At 43.0% G+C, this 22,017-nt stretch overlaps 2 protein-coding genes, 1 long non-coding RNA gene and 1 other non-coding gene across 7 annotated transcripts in view; 2 read left to right on the top strand and 2 right to left on the bottom strand.

The window, feature by feature from the left end:
* Positions 1-9,717, top strand: part of kdm6ba (lysine (K)-specific demethylase 6B, a) — a 95,164-nt gene extending 85,447 nt beyond the window's left edge. For both annotated transcript variants that reach the window (XM_035626549.2, XM_047330458.1), the window contains exons 14-27: positions 30-557; positions 689-4,197; positions 4,358-4,484; positions 4,682-4,787; positions 4,880-5,085; positions 5,187-5,290; positions 5,383-5,451; positions 5,741-5,889; positions 5,984-6,098; positions 6,450-6,637; positions 6,744-6,885; positions 7,018-7,144; positions 7,793-7,963; positions 8,102-9,717. In XM_035626549.2, coding sequence (XP_035482442.2) covers positions 30-557; positions 689-4,197; positions 4,358-4,484; positions 4,682-4,787; positions 4,880-5,085; positions 5,187-5,290; positions 5,383-5,451; positions 5,741-5,889; positions 5,984-6,098; positions 6,450-6,637; positions 6,744-6,885; positions 7,018-7,144; positions 7,793-7,963; positions 8,102-8,125 — 5,565 coding nt within the window. In that variant the 3' untranslated portion in view covers positions 8,126-9,717. The remainder of the gene's footprint in view (positions 1-29; positions 558-688; positions 4,198-4,357; positions 4,485-4,681; positions 4,788-4,879; positions 5,086-5,186; positions 5,291-5,382; positions 5,452-5,740; positions 5,890-5,983; positions 6,099-6,449; positions 6,638-6,743; positions 6,886-7,017; positions 7,145-7,792; positions 7,964-8,101) is intronic.
* Positions 5,301-21,976, bottom strand: LOC118301257. 3 transcript variants are annotated; one of them, XR_004790272.2, is made up of 9 exons: positions 21,838-21,976; positions 18,923-19,233; positions 17,015-17,136; positions 16,078-16,287; positions 8,099-8,167; positions 7,980-8,022; positions 6,755-6,870; positions 6,466-6,650; positions 5,301-6,089 (listed from the first exon to the last, which is right to left on the bottom strand). It is a non-coding gene; the product is annotated as an uncharacterized LOC118301257 (long non-coding RNA). The 3 variants fall into 3 exon arrangements; XR_004790270.2 differs by having other exon boundaries at positions 6,749-6,870; XR_004790271.2 differs by lacking the exon at positions 21,838-21,976 and adding an exon at positions 21,594-21,721 and having other exon boundaries at positions 6,749-6,870.
* On the top strand, positions 12,946-19,578 carry tmem88b (transmembrane protein 88 b). Its single transcript, XM_035626568.2, has 3 exons — positions 12,946-13,494; positions 15,879-16,292; positions 18,975-19,578. Exons 2-3 carry the CDS (start codon positions 15,885-15,887, stop codon positions 19,257-19,259), a joined length of 693 nt encoding a protein of 230 aa, XP_035482461.1. The 5' UTR covers positions 12,946-13,494; positions 15,879-15,884; the 3' UTR covers positions 19,260-19,578.
* Positions 20,504-20,667, bottom strand: LOC118301660. Its single transcript, XR_004790350.1, has one exon. It is a non-coding gene; the product is annotated as a U1 spliceosomal RNA (small nuclear RNA).
* Positions 21,977-22,017: the final 41 nt, after the last annotated feature.

Here is a 22,017-nt window from a genome sequence, read left to right on the forward strand (position 1 = left end):
CTTTTTGCTCTTTTGTTATGATTCAACAGGACGCCAACAAACAAAGAATGGGTTGCTACACTCAAAAGTCCGCTCCTGCCTCTTCCACCCCTCCACAAAACTCCCCTCCCGGAAGCTACAACCAGGGATGTGCTCCTCAGCTCCAGAAAGACACATTCCAACCTCAGGCTGTAAACCATCAGTCCCCTCACTCCTCCTACCCCAGCCCTGGCTCCAAACTGGGGCTGGCACCACCCTGCCAGGCGGTGGAACCTCGTGGTCCTCACAACCAGAGGGTCCCTCTCATTGGGGGCCAAGGTGGCAGCCAAGCTACCTCCTACACAGTGTCTACCCCAACCAGGGGGGACAGAGATCAACACCTACATGCCCAATCGTCACCAGCAAACCCTTCTGCAACCAGCAACGGCAGCAGTGTGCCTTACAGCCACTTCCAGCCTCATCCAGGGCTGGGGCACCAGGGTCCTCCACCTGCGAGCAGCACCTCCGTATCTCAGCAACAGCGAAGTGGGCCCCATGATGCCTGGAGATACCAGGGCAGGCCCAGCAGTCACTCTCTGGTGAGTACAAGTCATTCATACCATGTTTATATTTATATTGTTTAATGGGCAGAAGGTTTTTTTCTTCTGAGGTCTTAAATTTGAGCGGCCATTATAAGTGATTTGCAATTGTTCTGTATGTACGTGTTCAGGAGTCGGGCATCTACAGGCCTCCAGGACTGCTACCTCCGCACCAGCAAAACCACAATCAGCTCGTGGACAGTCGGGTTCCCTCGCAGCATCACCATCACACAAGTCCTCCCCTGCCCCAAACCAGCTCCACCCGAACACCCGTCATTATCCCTAATATTCCCAGATCCCAGGCCTCCAGCTCTATCAGCGGCTACAGCAGCAGCCCCAGTGGCGTAACGATGGCTGGTGAAGCCACAGCAACCACAGCCCCCCCTGCTGGCTGCTCTGTGATCAATGGCAGCAGTAATAACAGTTGGCAGAGAGGACGAGAGCCGGTACACCGTACCTCCTCCAATGCCATCATTAGCTCCAACTCTCAGCTTGATGCTCTGCTGCAACCTGGTTTTCAGAGAGGTCAAGCTCCCATGGCCAACCAGCTTCACCCACAGGGGCTGCCCAGAACACAACAACAGGTACCCAGCAAGTCCCAGCCCACGAAGGGCAAGATGTCTTATTATCCTCAGGCTGAACTGGAGCAGCGTCCTGCATTTTCCTCATCATCTTTCTTCTCCTCAAGGCACCAGAGGTCAGGAGACAGTGTAATAACAAGCAGAGTTACAAATCCACCTCCTCGCCCCACTGTCAACTCTGCCCCTAAGCCCTCCAATGCCCTCCTCTCCTCCAGACGAGGTCATCAGCCAGACTCTGCCTCGACTCAGGTGTATTCTCATTCCCAGAATCATCCACCAGCTCCAACCCAATCCATCGAGGAGGCTCTAGACAAGCTTGATGCTGAGCTAGAGGGACACATGCAAGCTGAGGAAAAGAGGAAGAGAGAGGAGCAAGAGAGAAAAGTAAGAGAAGAGGAGAGGCGGAAGAAAGAGTGGGAGATGAGACTAAAGCAGGAGGAGGAGAGAAAGAGGAAAGAGCTGGAAAAGGAGGAAAGGAAAAAGAGAGAACTGGAGAGACAGGAAGAGGAGAGGAGAAGGAGAGAATGGGAGAGGCAGGAGCAAGAGAGAAAGAGGAGGCAAGAAGAGGAGAGGCAGGAGGAGGAGAGGAAAAAGAGAGAGTTTGAGAGACGGGAAGAGGAGAGGAAAAGGCAAGAATGGGAGAACAAGGAGCGGGAAAGGAAGAGGAGAGAGCGGGAGAGGCTGGAGCAGGAGAGAAAGAAGAGAGAACTGGAGAGGCAGGAGGAAGAAAAGAAAAAACTAAGAGAACTGGAGGAGAAAAAGAGGATGGAACAGAAAGCATGCAGTGCGAAAGGCAAAGAGCAGACTGCTATTGAAAATCTGGAGAGACTGCTCTCCAGCAACTCTTCCCTCACACCCCCACCACCTCGCCTCTCTTCTGTCGCAGCGCCTCATTCAGGTCCACCACCCCCCAGTTCCCAGGCCTCACCCATGTACCCCTGGCTAAGCCGTGGTGGCGTTCTACCCTGTCCATCTGGCCAGACACCCCCCACCACTACTCCTGTAGAAAGGCTGCGGCCGCCTCCTCTTACTCCTCAGACTGAGTATGCCAGAGAAAAGCAGAGGCAGAGGGAGATGTGGGGCAACAATGGCGGAACAACATTCAGTCCCTCATCAACACACAATACCTCAGGGATGAACCAGCCGGTGTACCCCACCAAGCCACCGGCAATGCAAGCCGCACCCAACCAATCCAAAGACACATCCAGGGAGAGAGACGGCAGCAGCCATCACCCTCTGCCCACCATGGCACTTAGAGAGCCCCCCAAACTGTATCAGGCTTTTCCCAGAGAAAACCCTCCACCACCACCTTTATCCTCCAGCTCCATGGGGGGAGTTCTCCACAAACGGGTGACAGGAAGTGGTTTGGTAAACGCCAGCAGCAGCAACTCCGACACCGCTCAGTTTGAGGAGGAGCCCTCAGAGATGTCCACACTGCTCCCCGATGGTCTGGCAAACATTATGGCCATGCTGGATGAGTCTATCAAAAAGGAAGAGGAGATGTATAACAGTGAGAAGACCGGCTCCTCTGGCCTGCTGGACAACTTTTCTCCTAATGTCCAGCCTATCAATAGCTACCTGTGTGCCCCAGACCTCGTTCCAGCAACTAAGCATCAGCCCAACCAGGAAGACTTTGGATCTAATCCCCACGCTAGTCCTCCTGTGCTCAGCCGCCAAGGCTCCCTGGCATCCCCCTGCAGCCGGACGTCCTCTCTCAACGAGGAGGACGAGGAGTATCCTAAACCCTCTCTGAATGTCTCCAAACACCCAATGGACATGGGGATGGGAGTAGGCAACACCAACTACCGCCACAGTGACCTGGCTAAACTCTACGGCCTCCCTGAGCAGACTAAAAGTGAGGCTGATGAGGACGATGACGAAGAGGATTCTGAAACTCCGTCTTGTTCTCCACCACCCCAGAGACCCCACCTCCACCAAACAGGCGTAAACAGCATGTTCAAGTCCTTAGCAACGGTCCTGGAGAGCCAGAAGTATGCGTACCGAGGTGGGCCCTTTGGGAGACCACCTCCATCTGCTTTGGTCGGGGTCAAATATTCCTCATCACTGTCTTTAGGACCTGATATCTGCCGTCAGCAGCAAAGTTCTTCTCCCACATCTGATTCAACCAATCCACCGTTCAGTCCAGCTGTCCCAGCTCTGAAGTCCTCTCCTCCTCTGCTGGAAGACAAGAAACTGAAAATAGAGGACGTCAACATCTGGAGAGATAATAGAGAAACAACAGAGGAAATCATAAACGCCATCAAAATGGAGAGGACCCCTACCATTAAGCCTATTAAAGTGGTCAAGGAGGAGGAAGAGCTGACGACCATCTCAGAGTCTTCTCTGGCAGAGTTGGGTAAGAGCTGTGAGGTCATACTCAGCCAGCAGTCGCTTACTAACAAGAAGTCCCTCGACAAACCTGACAGTCATGTCAGACTGGATGAGAGCAACAAACCTGAGAAATTCAAGGAACACAGAAACAGGGATAGAGAGAAGAAGAGGAAGCATGGTCACAGCCACAGTAGCAGCAGAAAGCATGAAGATAGAAAAGAAAAGAAGAAGCATAGAGAAAAAAGAGAGGAGATGGTGATTTCCTCCTCCTCCTCCTCCTCATCATCTTCCACTCATTCCAGCTCCAGTCACAAACGGCACAAGGATGGCAAGAGCCATAAGGAGAAGGATCGGAGAATCCTTGGTGACCTCAACCTCCAGAGTAAAGAGGGCTCAGAGAAGAATCGGAGTCACTACGACACGGATAAAAAGAAACGCAAGGAAGCATCCGGTACCAGCTCCGCCAGCGAAGAGGAACCTGCAGAGTGGACCTCAAGGAGCTCTGAGCACAGAAAAGGCTCCGAGTCTGGGTCTTCGTTAGGTTGCACGGACTTCCTGAAATTGAAGGCACTGTCGGATGGGCCGCCCAAAGAGCTGAAGATCCGCCTGATTAAAGTGGAGAGCGGCGACAGGGAGACGTTCATCGCCTCTGAGGTGGAGGAAAAGAGAATCCCCCTGGAAGAAATCAGCATCAAGAACACTGCCGGAGAAATCATCAGGTCTTGCAAGTAAGTGCATTGTGGAGGAAGACTTTATATTTTGGATATCGTAGTGTGAGACTGCCATGTCAGAATAGTGTTGGAGTAAAATGATCCACAAGATGGCAACAGCCATCTGTGCATTGCACCTTTATGTGTTCTTCTGTTAATGTTCTCTTTCCTGTTCCAGGGGGGCCAAAGTCAAAGGGAAGTTCAGAGAATCGTTCCTGCTGCCAGCCTTCTCCGTGAAGCCCACCATGACCTCAGAGGAGCCCATTCCGCGAGAGAAACTCAACCCCCCTACACCCAGTATCTATGTATGTCACTATTTGCATTACATGTCTTAAATGACTCTATAAGGCAGCAGAACATACAGTTGAATTAATAGTTACGGTTCAGTGCAGACAATTTACATAAACATGCCAGTGTAGCCTCTTGTGGAGAATCACTGGAGGAAGAAAACAAGGTCAAACAGTTTGTTACTTCGCACTGACATGTTTCTTCTCCTTTGCAGTTGGAGAGTAAGAGGGATGCCTTCTCCCCTGTGCTGCTGCAGTTCTGCACAGACCCTAAGAACCCTGTTACCGTCATCAGAGGCCTGGCTGGATCTCTACGACTAAGTAAGTTTATAGTAAATCCCTGTAAGTGAAGCAAAGTGACTCTAGCTGTGTCACAAGAGCACATCCCTGATGTTCCCTTTCATTGTGTTTAGACCTGGGGCTGTTTTCTACTAAGTCACTGGTGGAAGCCAATGCAGAGCAGGCGGTGGAGGTGAGGACTCAGGTGCAACAGCCTGCTGATGAAAACTGGGACCCCAGTGGGACGGGTCAGACGTGGCCCTGTGAGAGCAGCCGTTCCCACACCACCATCGCCAAGTACGCCCAGTACCAGGCCTCCAGCTTCCAGGAGAGTCTGCAGGTACACTACGCCTGCCAGTAACCGATATTGTTCTCATTACAACTTCGATTTCTAAACACAATTCATGTAACCTGTATCCTTTTGTATATTTCTGTTTTCAGGAGGAGAAAGGTAGTGAAGAGGAGGAGGAAGATGATGAGAAGGAGAAGAAGCTATCCAACTGTTCTGATTCTCCCACGAAAGACAGCTCTAAAGAAAGTACCAGGTAAAGACAGTTTCCAATAGCCAAACGTCTTTTATTACACTTGTGTTTGGGGACTTGAAGTTATGTTTCAATGGGTTTTTTTTGTTCCTCAGTGGTGAACAGAAACCAGTAGGAAAGATCATTAAATTTGGAACAAACATTGACCTGTCTGATCCCAAGAGGTGAGTATCTTCAACATAGACAATAGTTTTGTTACTTTATTGTCAAAGTACAAGTAATACAGAACAAGACAGACAATCAGCTAACATAAATACTGAGTTCCGTTAATTCTACCCACTTTTCATTACTTAAATTGTGCCTGTGGAAATAGCTCTTATAACAGAAATACACTCATGACCTAACAGTGTTTGAGACTCACTAAATAGCGCTCCACATGTTGCTTTGCCCTCTGGTGGTTATATCCCCACACGGCAGGATGTTCATAGAGTTAACCCTATTGTCTCTGCTCAGGTGGAAGTCCCAGCTTCAAGAGCTGCAGAAGCTGCCGGCTTTTATGCGTGTTGCATCCAGTGGAAACATGCTGAGTCATGTGGGACATACGATCTTAGGCATGAACACTGTGCAGCTCTACATGAAGGTTCCAGGGAGCCGAACACCAGGTAAGAGACTTTTTCTGTAATAAAGATTTCATTCAACTACAACAAAAATCAAATCTCGTACTACAACTGAGGATGTTCTGTCTTCATTCAACAGGTCACCAGGAGAATAATAACTTCTGCTCTGTGAACATCAACATCGGTCCTGGAGACTGTGAGTGGTTCTCTGTCCATGAGAACTACTGGCAGGCCATCAACGACTTCTGTGAAAAGTGAGTAGGCGGAGCATTACTTTAGGGACGAATAATTAATCGTTTTCAATTCCAAAAAGGCTGCCATTTATTAGAATGCGTAATGCAGCTCATCTGACCCAGGGTTTAAACTTTGCTGACAGTCATGCCCACCAACAACACACGAGTTAAACAAAAGAAGGTATTGTGCAAACATTAAGTCGTTCATCCCGGGGCAACACTACCAATTCTCCTCACTACACCGTCACAGTGTGTTCATTCACTGGTCTCGCTTTCTTTCAGTGTGCAATCCAATTCGATATTTTCCCAAAATCGTTCAGCCCTAATTACCTTTATACAAATAATGACCACTGTTTCATCTTGTGTTTCCAGACATGGAGTGGACTACCTGACGGGGTCCTGGTGGCCGGTGCTGGAGGATCTCTACAAGGCCAACATCCCTGTGTACCGCTTCATCCAGCGGCCTGGAGACTTGGTCTGGATCAATGCTGGAACTGTTCACTGGGTTCAGGCTGTGGGCTGGTGCAACAACATCGCCTGGAATGTCGGCCCTCTTAACGGTGAGTGCACCACCTAGTGACACAATGCAGACGGAGGATTATTAGTAGGGTGCTTAGCTCAATATTATTATTATCATCATCAACACCGTTTCATGTGTTCCTGCAGCATACCAGTACCAGCTGGCCCTGGAGAGGTTCGAGTGGAATGAAGTCAAGAAGGTGAAGTCCATCGTCCCCATGATTCATGTGTCCTGGAATGCGGCTCGCACCGTCAAGATCACAGACCCAGACACCTACCAGATGCTCAAGTGAGTTTACTCAGTTTTTTAGGAAGTTGTTAATTCACAGTGCCAGACAACTCTAATAATATATAAAATTAATGTTTTATGGCATTAGTCTTTGCCAATAATAATAGTGCTCTCCACTCCACCCCCCATCAGACACTGCCTGCTCCAGTCAATGAAGCACATCCAGATCCTACGAGACCAACTGGTGGCTGGCGGCAAGAAGATTTCCTATCAGAGTCGGGTCAAGGATGAGCCTGCCTACTACTGCAACGAATGTGATGTAAGTTGATCTCAGTGTAACATCCATATTAAGGAATGTGTAGCTTTAAGTAAATAGTATCTAATAAATTGGCAATCTACTGCAGTGTAGTGTTGATTCCAGACAATTTGGAATCAGCCTTGGCAGAGCATGCCTCAACAGTTTAATATAACATCCCTGCAATAAATCCTACCCTGAGTATTTTAAAGGGAGAACTGTTTTTCATCCTTCAACAATTTTCATCCTCATGTCAGTTCCCCATCAATATCCTAGTAACTAAAAGTGGTCTCATCTATGCTTCATTGTTTTTATGGCACTTTTTACTACTTTTGTTACTAAAATGATCGTGTGAATCTACTTATAATAAAAGCTGTTGAAATAAATCTGTGATGACATTGCATACCTTGACAAAACATGAATGGTCGCTATCATTACTGCTGCTGACCCAAACATTCTAAAGGAAACACTGAAATAAGATGATCAATATTTATGCTACAGCTTCTAACATTTCATTGCCAAGCAGTTGTTTATGAGTCTAAATGAAAATATGCAACTTTCCTATAGCTGGTTACACAGGTTAGACAAAAGCACACATGGTAATTTTGCTCTTGATATTTTCTCTCTTTAACTGAAGACCTAATGTTTGGTTTACTTTTTCTCCCGTCACAGTTGGAGGTGTTCGATTTGTTGTTTGTGACAAGTGAGACCAGCAGCAGGAAAACGTACGTGGTTCACTGTGAGGACTGCGCACGTCAGCGCAGCCCCAACCTGAACAACGTGGTGGTTCTGGAACAGTACCGCATAGAGGAGCTCATGAGCACATACGACTCCTTCAGCATGGTGAGCAAACACTCACCTCTTTCACTCCTCAGGCTTTTGTTCACAGTTTCATTTCTAACCTGAAACAAAAATACCTGTCAGTGAAATTATTCCTGTCATATATTAATACATTTATCCTCTGTTTATTGTTCTTACCAGGCTGCCGCCGCCTCCTCCCGGTGACAGAGCTCCCCTCCTGCATCTCCTCAGCCATAACCAAAACTCCTGCAAGTCAGGACAAGACACAGTTTCACTTTGGTTTTCAACCTAACCATCCATTATTTAAGATCATCTTTACTACTGCTAGTACTTGCCGAACAGCCAGTTGAATACGTTTACTTATCATCACTGTTTACAAAAAGAAAAACCAATCCGCCAATAAATCAAAATACCAGTTTACTCTCAGATGGTGCTTTGAAACAGAAATCCTGGCAACATTGAAGTTGAGGACCAGGGGGCAGTTGGTGCTGCCATTGAAGAAACTGTGGAGGGTAGTTGATTTCAATGGCGTGTTTCTGTCAGTACCACAACAAACTCTTTCTGTTGTTGTTGTCGTCTTGAATACTGAAATTTGTACAAGCCGTTTGCAATTTTTGTGGGGTGCTGTCTTTTTTTAAATAATTTATTGTTGTTTTTCTAAACTAGATCAGCCTAGATATATACCACATTGGCCTTGTATTTAGAAAAGAGACAAAATAAAAAAATACTAATAAAAGATATGAACATTTTTCTAAAGCATTAAGAATTTTAAAAAGTTAAATTGTTTGGAATGCTTCAAAACATACGGGTTTTAACGACTTCGGTGGTTTGGGGGGGATTTCATTTTTGTTCTTGTATGTGTTGTAAATCTTGTTTTTATCAATTATACTTTTATTTCCCTTTGGAGATTAATATTCAGTTGTCACACATCATCAGGTCTTTGTGTTCATTTTTTTTTAAATTTCTCTATGAACTATTGATCTCTTTAAAAAAGAAAGAAAAACTCCTTGTCATCTGGTGTTTGTGTGTTGTACCTCTGATTGTTTTGTTCCGATATGCAGACTTAGTATTTCCTGGATTTTTTCCTTTTCTTTTTGGCATTGTACATTTAATTTAAAAAGTTTCCTCTATTTATTGTATATCAATGTTCTCCCTTTTTTGATAGGGTTGTACAAGTTTGCGATTTTTTATGGTGACCGATTGCTCTGTAAGAACTGAAATGTGGGGGTTGTGTGTGTGCAGGAGTGGAGGCTGCTGTTTCTTTGGTGCTTGCCTCACACGAGTCCTGTGTTTTTCTCCTGATATATATTAAATGATATCTTTATCTTGAATATAACGCCACCTTTCCTGTAGATGATAGGCACACTGCTCATGTAGAGACGATGACTAATGGAATGCTGTGTTTGTATGCTCATTAAGGAAAAAAACAAAACAACTTTTTCCAAAGTGTTTTGAGAAATGTTAATTTTTTTATTACGTAGGGGGCTTTTAGACAAGATTTTAATGATTTTATGATATCTGTTAAATATGATAACGGGATAGATGGTGCTAAATGTTCTCTTTGAACAACCTTTTTTCTGTTTGTCTTCTTAAAATGAGAATTCTATTTTTCCTGTTGCAATATTACCTTAACCTTTTCCTTCTCTTTGTGGTCATTTATTTATAACTGCACTGTTTAGAGAATTCACAGACATACTTGCAGACACACACACCAAACTGAGCCAGACATGTCTTAAACACTTGTGAATTTGTGTGACATTACTATGACTATTAATAAACGCTTTTTGATAAATCCAGAAGTGAATCATCAGCATTTTTGTTGCCCTGCTTCTTCAGATCTCATCTGCCACCAACATCAGTAGAAAAGGAGATCCACCTCGCGTCAGAGACGCCAATATGAGCAAAGCCTCTCCAAAAGGCACCAAAGTTGGCCTGAACTCAACTCGCTGCTTTAAGATTTTTCTCAACAGCACATCACCCAGACGCCAACAGTCAGCTTACAGCCTACCTTTACACTCCAGCTAAACTCTAATTCTACAATAACAAGTCATATCCATCAGATGTGACAAATGTTTGGCACCGTTTTGTCATTTGTATCCTCAATGCTGAGTTTGCTATTGTTAGATACGCGTGAGATAAGGGTCAAGTCAATAGAAAAGTTTCCATTTAGACACCAGCATCCAGGGTAAACTAAGGAAGGAGATTGTACAAGCAGCTGAAGTTCACAGATGGCAGAGCAGGAAATAGCTGGGAGCAGTAACTAGACTGTACAGACTTAAGTTTCATTCATGATAATTCAAATCAGGATCACAAATACTTTTCTTGATGGTGAATGGTTTTACAGAAACAAAAAAAAGCTCAATGCCTGTATGACAATTAACAGATTAATTCTTTCCTGATTGCTGAGAACATTAAATATTTATATTCAAAGTGACAAGCATGCTCAGGTCAAGTTAGGGGTCACGAGCCCAGGAGAGGGACCGAGGATTACTGGAAAAAAACTGAAGGAAATCCTGCTTCAAACCACATAGGAAGGAAGACCAGCACCTTCCGTCTGTCTATCCACACTGCTAGTCAGGTGACAGATGTGAGCCTTTCCCTCGGCAAAGACAAAGTACTTCAGCAGTCCAATCACAACCACATGGTGTAATCATGATGACCATCAAAACTTTGGAGTTTATCTGTGCTGCTGTTGTGGAGCATGAGTTGAAAGATTATGTACCAACTAGTTCATCTGTAATCAAAGGTTTCCCAGGGGGAGAGGCCATGTGAACTCTTCTGACATAACAGCAACACAAAGACTGATGTTGTGATGAAACATAAGTACATATCAAACTTTACTGTAAACTATCATGGTACATGTAGAAATATAGACGTATTGTTTTTTTCTGCCTGAATATTGTGGTGAAAAAAACGGTTTAGTTTTAACACATGGGTCTGAAAAAAAAGAAAAGGACTGCACAGGGACCAAAGAAGGGCTGGGAGTAAATAAACACTGCAAGCTCAAAGGAGAGGAAAAAGGGTAGAAAATCAGGATCAGACAAGACTAATTATTTAACTTGTGCTCTGATCTTTTCTTATCATTTAACCAATTACCTTCTTCCTCAATCTTTGTTCTTCTTAGTTCATCTTACATTTCTAATCCTGCACTCCAGAGGATCCAACTTTTATCTGAACCTCATCTTCTGATAATGCATGTTTGTCATCATACATGGTAAACAATGCAGACTGACGTCTCCTGTAAAGATGTCATCTGTTTATCTTACTTTACTGATGTTTGACCTCTGATATAGAAAATCACCAATTTAAAAAGCACTTCTCATCTGCTAGCCTTCAGACTGTGCCCAAAACCCCACATTCTAAAACCATCAGACATGATGTTTTGCCATAAAAAAAATGTCATAGTATGGCCTAAAATGTGACAAAACGGCATAGTAATTTAGTATGGCTAAAAATGTGAAAGAACGTCTTAGTATATAAGAAGGCATAAAAACGGCATGGTATAGTATGGTGTATAAACTGCTAAATACCTCATAGTATAGTATGGCATAAAATGCGTTAAAACAGCATAGTAGAGTATGGCATAAAATGCGGGGAAAAAAACGACAGTGTAGTATGGCATAATATGTGAAAAAAGTCATAGTATATCATGGCATAAAATGTGAAAACGGCATAGTATAGTATGGCATAAATTATGAAAAACGGCACAGTATATTATGGCATAAAATGTGGAAAAACCCCCTGCCATTTTTCGGCATAAAAACATCATAAAATCAGGCATAAAAATGTCAGGGTTATTATTAATGTACTAACACAAAGAGACCAGATCAGACAATAGGAAGACATTTTCACGTCAATCACAGGGGGAACATTTTTGGGAATATTGAAATATAAACTACATTATCTTCCAGAGGGAATAACCCCTCACACTCTGTATTCTATGGGATCAATTTCCGGCAAAAGAAATACATAGAGACAACTAGTGAAGAGGATTTCTGAAAGTATTTACAACAGAGGAACAGTGTGGACTTTGTCTTTGGGCTGAAGAATGAAGGGAACATTTTAAATTATCCTCACTTATTACCCTCTGCAAAAAAAAAAAAAAAAGCCTGAGATTGCTACGGCAGTAGGGTCTTGATAGTGAGATTAGGGGAGATTTATGGCAGGCTCCGTCCTCAAATGTAGGCTGGGCTACAAAAATTAAATCATCCATTATAAACAGGACATAAATATTATTTACAGTCATAACATAAAATAAGAAATGTTGTAACAAGGAAGAAGACATGTTCCCACCTATCTACTCGCTGTGGGAGTGTTACCTGGTATTTGTTTTTTGGAAAACAAGTACAAAAACACTTCTTGACTGGCTCAAACGGCCTCTTCCAGAATCCTCTCACTTGTGTCAGTTTGGGTTAAATAATTCCAATAATGTTATATCTAGGTTAAATAATGTCCAAAGTAACCAAATTTGCCATGATTATCTGACAAATATTAAGAGAACGTAACAGGTAAAACAATATTTTAGAAATATGGTTCTATACTTTTTTTTTTTTCCCCTGTTTATTCAATAAGCTATTTTTATTTAGCCATGTTACATGTATACTTTTTGTAGACTCTCAAAATGTTAGGATGAATAAAAGCCACAAGTCAGCACTTTCACATATGTAACCAAACATAACAAAATGGAATAACAACTTGAATAATGAGTTCAGAAACCATTGTATGTCCTCTCTACTACTCTTAACACACAATGTCTGTCTGTGCTGCCCTTCCCCCTCATTTTCTACTCTCCTGAACCTCAACTTATCAGACAAGCCGCCTCTCTCTGACCCCCAACATGCAACACCCAGCCCCCACTGCAACAGGGACTGGGTAAAGAGGTTATAACTTGTCTTGGATAGGAGTGGTGGAATACATGTGCTGAGAGGAGTTGTTGGAGAAAACCAGGGGGGCTGATAAGCCTGGTGGGTGGAGAGAAAGTGGGATGGATAAAGGGAGTGTGGGAGGAGGGAGGGAAAGAGAGAAAGCACTGTGGACACAAATTAGATGGAGGGGGGTAAAAAAGAGGAGGTTAAACAGAGTTTGACATACTTAAGACAAAGACCACAGAAATTGTGAGTGGAATGGTTTTCAGTGGCTGAGGAAGGAACATCTACAGCCACAACTTCATCACAGAAGAAAAGGAACTTGATGTTGCATGTGTAAGAGAGAAAAAAACAGAGACCCTATCAGTTCCACTGACAACTCTGGATAGTGGCGAGAAGCAGCAGCAGCAGGAGAGCCGACAGCAGGAAGCCAACATACCAGCACTAAATAGATACGGCTCCAAAAACACTCTTAACGCTCTTTTAAGTTCACACAAGTAAAGGAGGGGAAAAGTAAACCTGTTTATAGGTAGAGGAGACGAGAGCCGAAAGGATAAAGGGAAAACCAGGAGAGCTTTATTGAAGTGTGAGTGGAGAACGTGTGCACAGAGGACTGACTGGACAGAAGTGGACTCGAGAAGAAGTAAGAAAAGCAGCAACAACCTGGAGGACGAGCAGCAAGAGGTCCACCGGGCCCCACAGCACAATGTGAGTACAAGAACAGCGTCATCCTTCAAATCAGTTTCATGTTATTTTGACTCGATCAATCAGACATCTTTACACAACTGATGAGCATAAGCTATAAAATATTTCTGATGAGAGAATGAATGAATTTATTTTATTCATCCTTTATTTAACCAAGGTCCCATTGAGATACAACATCTCTTTTGCTAGGGAGTCCTGGTCAAGACAGGGAGCCATAAAACACAAACACAAGCAGGGACAGATAACACAAAAAAACGACATTATCCATTTAAAACTAAACTCTGTCCGGTTGGGAAGTAAAGCAGAATTTTCTCTGATGATCATTAACACATTACCATGCACTTATACAGTGGATAATTCGTTATTCTTTATTTGGATCCCCATTATCTTCCACAAAGTGGTCGCTAGTCTTCTTGGGGTCAACACAGAAAGCGACAGCAATTAAAACAAACAATATTAAAATCACACTAAAACAAAACAAAGCAAGACAAATATAGAAATAAAACTAAAACAAAACAAACCGCAAAAATGACAAGGTCAGACAAAAATAAAATGACAGTGAATAAGATGCACAATAAAGACAGATGGCTTTTTTCCCAAACAAGTCTAAAGGGTCAGAACTCCAAGAAGTGTGAGAAACAGAATGAATTACCGCAGCTGCTTTGTTTCAGACAACAGAATAATAGAATGACGGGACAATAGGAACCCAAGCATGATAATAACACTTTGAGAACTAGTTGAGCATGAACATGAAGACATGCAAACCATGACAGAGGAGTTAAAAATCAATCAAGAAGATGTATTGGGTAACTTCATATAACCATGTTAACTTCACTGCACAACATTCCAGATTTAAAATTTCTGGAAAAAAATGAAACAATGACCAGAACAGTTAGTAAAATGGGTGGAGCACCTGAATGTACTGTATTTTCAGTACGGGTCACAATTAGTCATCTCAAACACATGCATGCACGCACATACACACTTTCCTGCCAGTCCTTCCTGTGTGACCTTCCACCTTACAATAACACTTGGGACAACAATGGGGGGGGAGACACACAAAATAAACTACTTTAACCCACCCAGGACAGCGTCATAAATGATGTCTTCCACTGTTGCCAATATTCAGTGAGTGTAAAATAGAAGCATCACATGATTTTTACTTCCTCAGTCAAGTCATTCCATGTCAACTTCAAGTGCACATTTACCTAATAGATACTAAAAGATTATTTCACCAATGAAACCACACATCACCGTCTTTTTTGTTGTCAAACGGAACCCCGACATGTTGACTAGGTCATCTGTACAGGGATTTTTCTAACTGCTGCAGGTTTTCTGACAGCTGACCTGGCTCTGTTACTCTGTCCCTCTGTGAGGATATCCTGTACCAGACAGAGCTGTGAACCACTGATGGTGACACCAACGTGATGTCAGACTTTTATACATCGCTGCTAATCTGTCATCGCACAAAACTAATGCAAATGAAAGGAGACTGGATCAAAGCAGACCATACATGGAGGAACAGGGCAATGAAATTATGAACTGTGATAGACTTAAGATTGTTTAATGATGCAAACAGAAAATGTTACCTTATATCACAAAGGCCAAGTTATGACTTGTAACAATTCCATTATAAATTGAAGACTTCTACACTGTTAAATTAATCATCAAGTGTGTCTATGACATTTCTTAACATTATAGCGATACTTGAATTTTTATTGGGCTGATGGCAATATTTGAGGGAAAAAAAATTAAATTACAAAATATATACTGCTTTTTAATCAACCTTTCTTAAGTATCACTTGAATTGCTTTGTTTTAACATGTGATGAAGAACGGTACTGTGTTAATTGTTTTACAGTTTAAAAAAAATAAACATTAATCTACTAAGCTTGTGTACTAAGGCTGTGCAAGTTCAGCGTTACATATATATATATATATATATATTCAATTCTGAGGTGAGGAGTGGTGGCACAATTTTAAAATCATCTGTAGCTAATCTAATATGTTGGCACGACAACACATACAAACATTGCATGTGCGGATAACTTGTACACAAACAGACTAATGCCAGCCAGTCAGGGCAATTATTGGCCCTTTCCTTTTAGCCAATCAGCTCTGATAATCATCACCTCCCAGACTACACCACACAGGGCTTAAATCATGGCAGATAAAAACTCTTCGTGACCTCAAGGTCTCTCTTTAAAGTGCTGTGTAGCAACCACAATCATTTCAAATGTGTTATCCGCAAGGAGTCAAACACACTAATTAGGACTGATCGACAGTTTCAAAACATCTCCAATGGTCATTCTGTTGACCCTCTCATTGATTTAAAGTATTTCCATCTTATATATCACTAAAGCGTTTACTGTATTTTTCTGCCCACAGTTTACTATGACTATGAGCGATACTCTAGAGAAGGGGGCCCATCATCAGGCCTTGGACCTGTCTGAGGAACTGCCGCCACATCACCACCACCAACATCACACCAACCACCACCACCATCTCCACCACTCCCACTCTCTGGCCTCCACCACTGCTGTGGGTGGAGGCGGAGGCAGAGAAACACCCTCACGTGTGGTCGTACCTCCTCCGTACTCGGCAGCAGAGAGTGGTGGTAGGTGCAGCGACGCTCCTCTGGAGCTAAGGGGGTCCCTGGACTGCTGGGCCTGCTCAGTACTGGTAACAGCTCAGAACCTGCTGATTGCCACGATCAACGCCTGCCTTGCTGGACTGGTGTTTGGTACCATCCTGACACCAGCCACTGTCATGGTGGTGTTTGGCTTCCTCTGCCACTCTACAGTAAGAAAGGGGAAGGCAGGGGAGAGGGTGGATGAGTTGAATTTATGCATGTAAATGGTTTTTGATACTTCACTTTCAGTTTAATTATTTTGAGACACTGCCTCAGACTTGTATAAAACTGGCCAATTGATCTTGCTCTCAGAAAAGATTAATAAGCCTTTATTTGACTAGCAGCGAGGGGAAAATGTGTATATCCAACAGACATTCAAAACCTACACAGTGCCCTTTGCAGTGTGATATGTTAGTCAGAATAAATGTTTACACATACATTTGCTACATCTAAACAAATGAGGGGTGGAACAGGGAGATCGCTACATCCATCTTTTTCAAGATAATCTCATAACTTTGATCCAAAAGTTTGAAATATTTCTGCCAGGGGGCTGATGGTGGGGTTTGGCTCAGTCAGTGATGAGGGGTTTCATAATCAGATAAGTCTGAGGTTTTCTCAGATGTTGACAGATGGATGAACTGGAGGGAGGCAAAGGGTCAGGAGTCCAGGGAGCCAAACATGAAAAACTATTAAGATTACTTGGTAGCTAGTTGGGGATAAAAGAACGTTTGAGAAGAGACAAAATAGGAAATTGCACTTAAGGAGAAAATGTATGTAACAAATCTAATGAATGTGTATGTACCTCTAAACAAAACAACCTAATATAGGCAAGTAAGCACTATCCTGGACTACCCCAGAAAGTCATCATGGTTCAAAGACTTTTAATGCATACCAATGGCATATTTGTAGGCCGAGGACCTCCTTAATGACCAGAGAGATCAAGATTCTGTGTTCTCCTGCTCTCTCACAGTTAGACCTCATGTGACAGCAGCTTAGAGGGGGATTAACCAGGACCTGGGAGCATCGAGAAAGGGGCAGAAATGAAAAAGGGGAAAAATGGTGAGAGGAAAAGCCGAGAATGATCCTCAGCTTGAGCAGGCTACATTGATCAGACATTTTACATATTTAACTTGTAATGTTGGGACCAGCAACATTACAAGTAAAAACACACTCCTGAGGTTTTTCCAGCAAAAAAAACTGGCTCAGAACCAGAGACATAGACGAGGCCTCACCAAGTACAAACAAACATGGGAATACTTGTGCGAGTCTCCGACTCCTACCCCAAAATCTCCCTTGCCCTCTCCTTTTACACTTCAATTTTTATTATGTTCTACAGTTTAAAACATCTCCCTTGCTTGCTTACCCTTTCCCTCCCTCCCCCCTTAATGTTTTACATTCTCTCTGCGGCTGGTATTTCTTTCTGGCCAGCTGTAACTCCACATCTATTAGTACAGCCTCACTTAAGTTCTGTTCTCTTGTAAAAACTATGCAAATTAGATCTGCAAATTACCGACCTTTCACAACTGTATGACATTCCTGTCAACTATCAGCTACATATCTATTTCCAATTTTTTCTCAGAAAAGTTGATGAATCAAAAATAACTTTATCCATATTGAACATTTATCTTAGTGATCAGAGATTTCAAAGATGCATAATAATTTTCAAGATACATAATAACTTTGTATCTTGGAACTATTATCTTGTCAACATGCACTCTGCTGTAATTTATACTGTTCTCCCTCCAGAGCTCCCTCAGTCCTGCAAACCTTTTTTACTCCCTGCACTTTCCTCAAGCATTCGAATGTTCACTTCATCCTTCATGGGGCGATAACATGAGCCAGGCCTGCTCTCTCCCATTCCTCCCCCACACTCAAATCCTGACCCCTCCACCTCTTCTCCTACTCCCCCAGAGTAACTGCTCAGCAACAAGTACTCTGACGGTGCTTTGACATGCAGAGCATATGCTGATCAGCGTCTTTGAATCTACTTGACACAGTGATGGAATTGATGGTTTGAAAAAGATGCTAAAACTTTCAAACAAAATTGGTCTGAAGTGCAATACTTATTCTGTGCATTCAAGTGTAAGACACACACACACAACTACCATCTGGCGTCTGTCCTCACTTCATACACACATACCACACAGTAAACATCATCTCCTGTCTTTATCGTTATTCCCAGCACTTCACACAAATATTTAAATAGTTGATGATCTATATATAATAACGTAACTCAGGAAAACTTCAAAAGCAAAATCTGTTATAAATCAAACATAAACTTTGCCTGACTGATAAATTTGATAACTCAATGTATTAATGCAAATACAATATTTCTCCATTAGAAGTATAAATCATCTCTATCCTGCATTACTGGTAGATCATAATTTTTTGTATATTACAGTAGTTACCCTAAGTCAGACAATTAAATCTCTGCCAGCTGTAGGCTGACTTGCTTTTAAGCTTCCCCTGACCTTCGACCTTAAAGAAATCTGTTTTTTTCCAAGCACTGGTAAGTACAAGATAATAACACATTTTCATTTGCAAAAAAATGCTTGAGACTGTAATGTTTGATACTTGAACGAGTAAAATTAATTTGGGCGGGGAAAGGGAAACAGTTATTGACACGCCTTCATTACTGTTGCAGGGGAGCCCTTGAGCAAGGTCTTTACTACCAGACTGGGGGATAACTGGGCAACTTCCATGGTTGAGTGTGTGCAAGTGTGTGAGATTGGAGCGTTGTTGAAAGAGAATTATTCTCAGTGAAGCTATGTTGACACAAGTTTTACACTGACAAACTGACCTCTGAAAAAACGTTTCTCGACATCATCGTCTTTCTCCTGTTGTCTCTGCAGGTCCGCCCTCATGGGACGACCCCGTATTGCTCAGACCTGCTGACTGACGGAGGCTGCGTGGCTCTACTGGTAGTGGGATTCCTCTTAGTGACCCCTCTGCTGGTCCTGGCACTGGCTGCATACTGTCGCCTGGCCCGACACCTCCAGCTGGGCCTGTGCTTCATCCCATACAGCCGGGCTGTGTACAAGAACCTGCCAGCCGCGCAGCACCGTGGGCTGGGCACTGGCTGCTGCGGTGGCCGAGATGGAGCCGATGGCACTGGCAAGGGAAAGGTGTGGGTGTGAGAGAGGAAAAAACAGGGAAGAAAATAAGATGTGGATGTTACATTGTTATATAATTACTATTAACTTACTCCCATGTCAAAACAACATAATTGACTGTTCAGAAAAAATGTAAGTGTTGTGAGTATTTTTATGTCAATTTACTGTAAGAGGGACTCTTAATTAATGAGTCAAAGGAACCAGAAAAAATGAAAACAGCACATCAGAAAGGGTTATATTGACACTAGATAAACATAATTGTATTTGTACGTAAAGCAAACTGTGACAGCAATTTCTTGTGTTATTTCCTTTTTTATAAATAAAGTTTTTGGATTCAGCTACAGTCATGTCTGCCCTGTAGTAACATGGGGTGTGATGGGATGAGTCTACTTCTAGGAAAAGGGAAGGAATATGTAAGACTGTTCCCAGTTAAGAGCCTACAAACACAAACTACACAGCTTTCTACACAGTCACCATTGTCAGAAAAAGGCCCTGGAGAGTTCAAGTCTGAAAAATAATTAGTGGAATTTAGAAAATGCATATAGCTTAAGCCAGTCATGTGACTGAGCAGATAAAACTTCAATTTGGGTTAACTTCCCCCCCCAAGTGGCAAAAGATTGAATGACAGATGAGACTAAAAAACTGGGACAAAGCAGGCTGTCCTCATAAAACGAACATGTATCATAAATTGTATATTACACGTTTTTAAATTAAGTCCTTTCAATACAATATGTACATTATAAGTCTGTACTGTAGTTGTCAATCTTTTTGGCTTGTGACCCCATTCAAACACTCAAAGCATGTTCATGTATTTTAGTTACAGTATTTATCGGAAAGAAACTCTTTAATGAGGCAGGTAGAAATGCAAAGAATAATATCCCAGGAGTCTTCAGTGATGAATAATGCAGGCAGCCATTGAAAGAAGCCCTGAAGGCACTTCAACTTCAGATTAAATAACATTAGCAGAAATAGTTTGCTCCCCTATAATACCCCACATACAGTGCTGCTTATAACCATCATCCCTGACTGAATGAATGGGCAATGCAGACAGCAAAGGGGACAGCAGTATCATGTCATGAACATGCAGTGCATAACACTACATGCTAAAAATCCCTTTATATGCTTATATCACTATAACTACTAATAATACCATACAATCAATAGTACCAAGCTATTACTAACGAACAATGAACTCCGCCGATACCACCATACCCACTGCCATAACCACATAGGAGGAGTCTGATTGACAGATTATATTTACATGAATACAGGGGAGAGCGCGAACGCAGTCCCCCACTACCAGAAATTATGCAGTCGAGATTCCCACATTTGGGGAATTCGCAGGGGTCAGCACAACCGGAGTGCAATGGCTGAGCCTCGCCCTGGGTGAACCACCTTCTTGATCATGGTATCTCCCCTGCCAGGTAAGTATGAGTTGTACACGGCAGGCGAGGGGAGGTCGTTCCGCCGCATACGAGTCAGACTTAGGGTGATCAGTGATACCGTACAATGTTGAATACGACGGTCAAAGAATTTAAAATCCGCAACTCAGTCGTATAATTCGAAACAAAAACGTGGAATTTGAGTGGTTCGTACATTTAACAGATTTCTCCCATCATGCTTTGTCGCACTATTTACAGCGGAAGCTCAAAAGTCTGAGACCACTTTCCCATTGAAGCGGTCCGGAAAAGGGTTTCAGACTTTTGAGTCGCACTGTGTGAGTCACGTGATATTCTACATCCGGAAGTCCCGTTTTCATATCGACGTTTGCGTTCAACAACGTCCTAAATGTTTTAGACTACAAATATCACTCGCTGTAAATGCTACATAACAAACGGTGACAAGTGCGTATAGTTTGATACACCGACTACAGGGGAACCATTGTAAAGAAACACACCACCTCTCTGACAACAGAAACACAGCAGGAACTATGGCGACATCTGGTGGGAAATCACACGAATTACACATTTTGTGAAGCACAAGAGGGGCCTGGAGTGTGGAATACAAACAAACACTGAATTAGCCTGTAATCCTGCCAACACACCATTCACCAGCAACTGCTTTAGGAGACACAGACTAATGTTACTCATAGACTGTATATTAAAATGGACCGGGTCAGGAAAATGAAGCCAATGCGTTAGTGACTTAAGCCTGTATTTTCTGGAATCCCCAGCAGAGGGCGACTCCATCGATTGCAAAAAAATAAGTCCGTTTCTGTAGAAGTCTATGGGAAAATAATTCTCACTTGATTTGTAACGTCAGAAAACCTTCTTCTGATGAGCTAGTTTCAAGTCTTCAATGCAGCATGATGCGATTTGTAAATTAGAAGAGAACCAGCTTCTCAAGTCTTCAACTTACGCGGACCGGCCAGTCCAACTACTGACCAATCAGATCACTGGGAAACCAGAGTCGCCATTCTACAGCATCCTGACTGAATAATAAAAAAGTGAAATGGCGCTGGTCAAAATGCTGAACTAAAAGAGGCAGTTCACAAAGCAATGGGTGACGTCACGGCAGCAAAAAACGCGACAACGGACAAATTGTGTCTGAAGTGTCAACGTCGGTGAAAGTTTCCGGTCGAGTTTCTTCGCAGCAGACTCACCTCACAGTTGACGGTCGACGACGTGCGCCATTGACATATTAGTCCAGATAAAACTCTGTACCGAACCAGTGTTGGGTTGCCTAAATGGTCACGGGTATTCCCCAAGCGCTGCTCGATAAATTCCACACGAGTTTGGGTTAAAAAAAACACACCAAATAACAAGAAAACGTCCAGGCGTTA

Source organism: Scophthalmus maximus, chromosome 2, assembly GCF_022379125.1.
Source record: "Scophthalmus maximus strain ysfricsl-2021 chromosome 2, ASM2237912v1, whole genome shotgun sequence".
Classification (NCBI taxonomy): Eukaryota; Metazoa; Chordata; class Actinopteri; order Pleuronectiformes; family Scophthalmidae; genus Scophthalmus; species Scophthalmus maximus.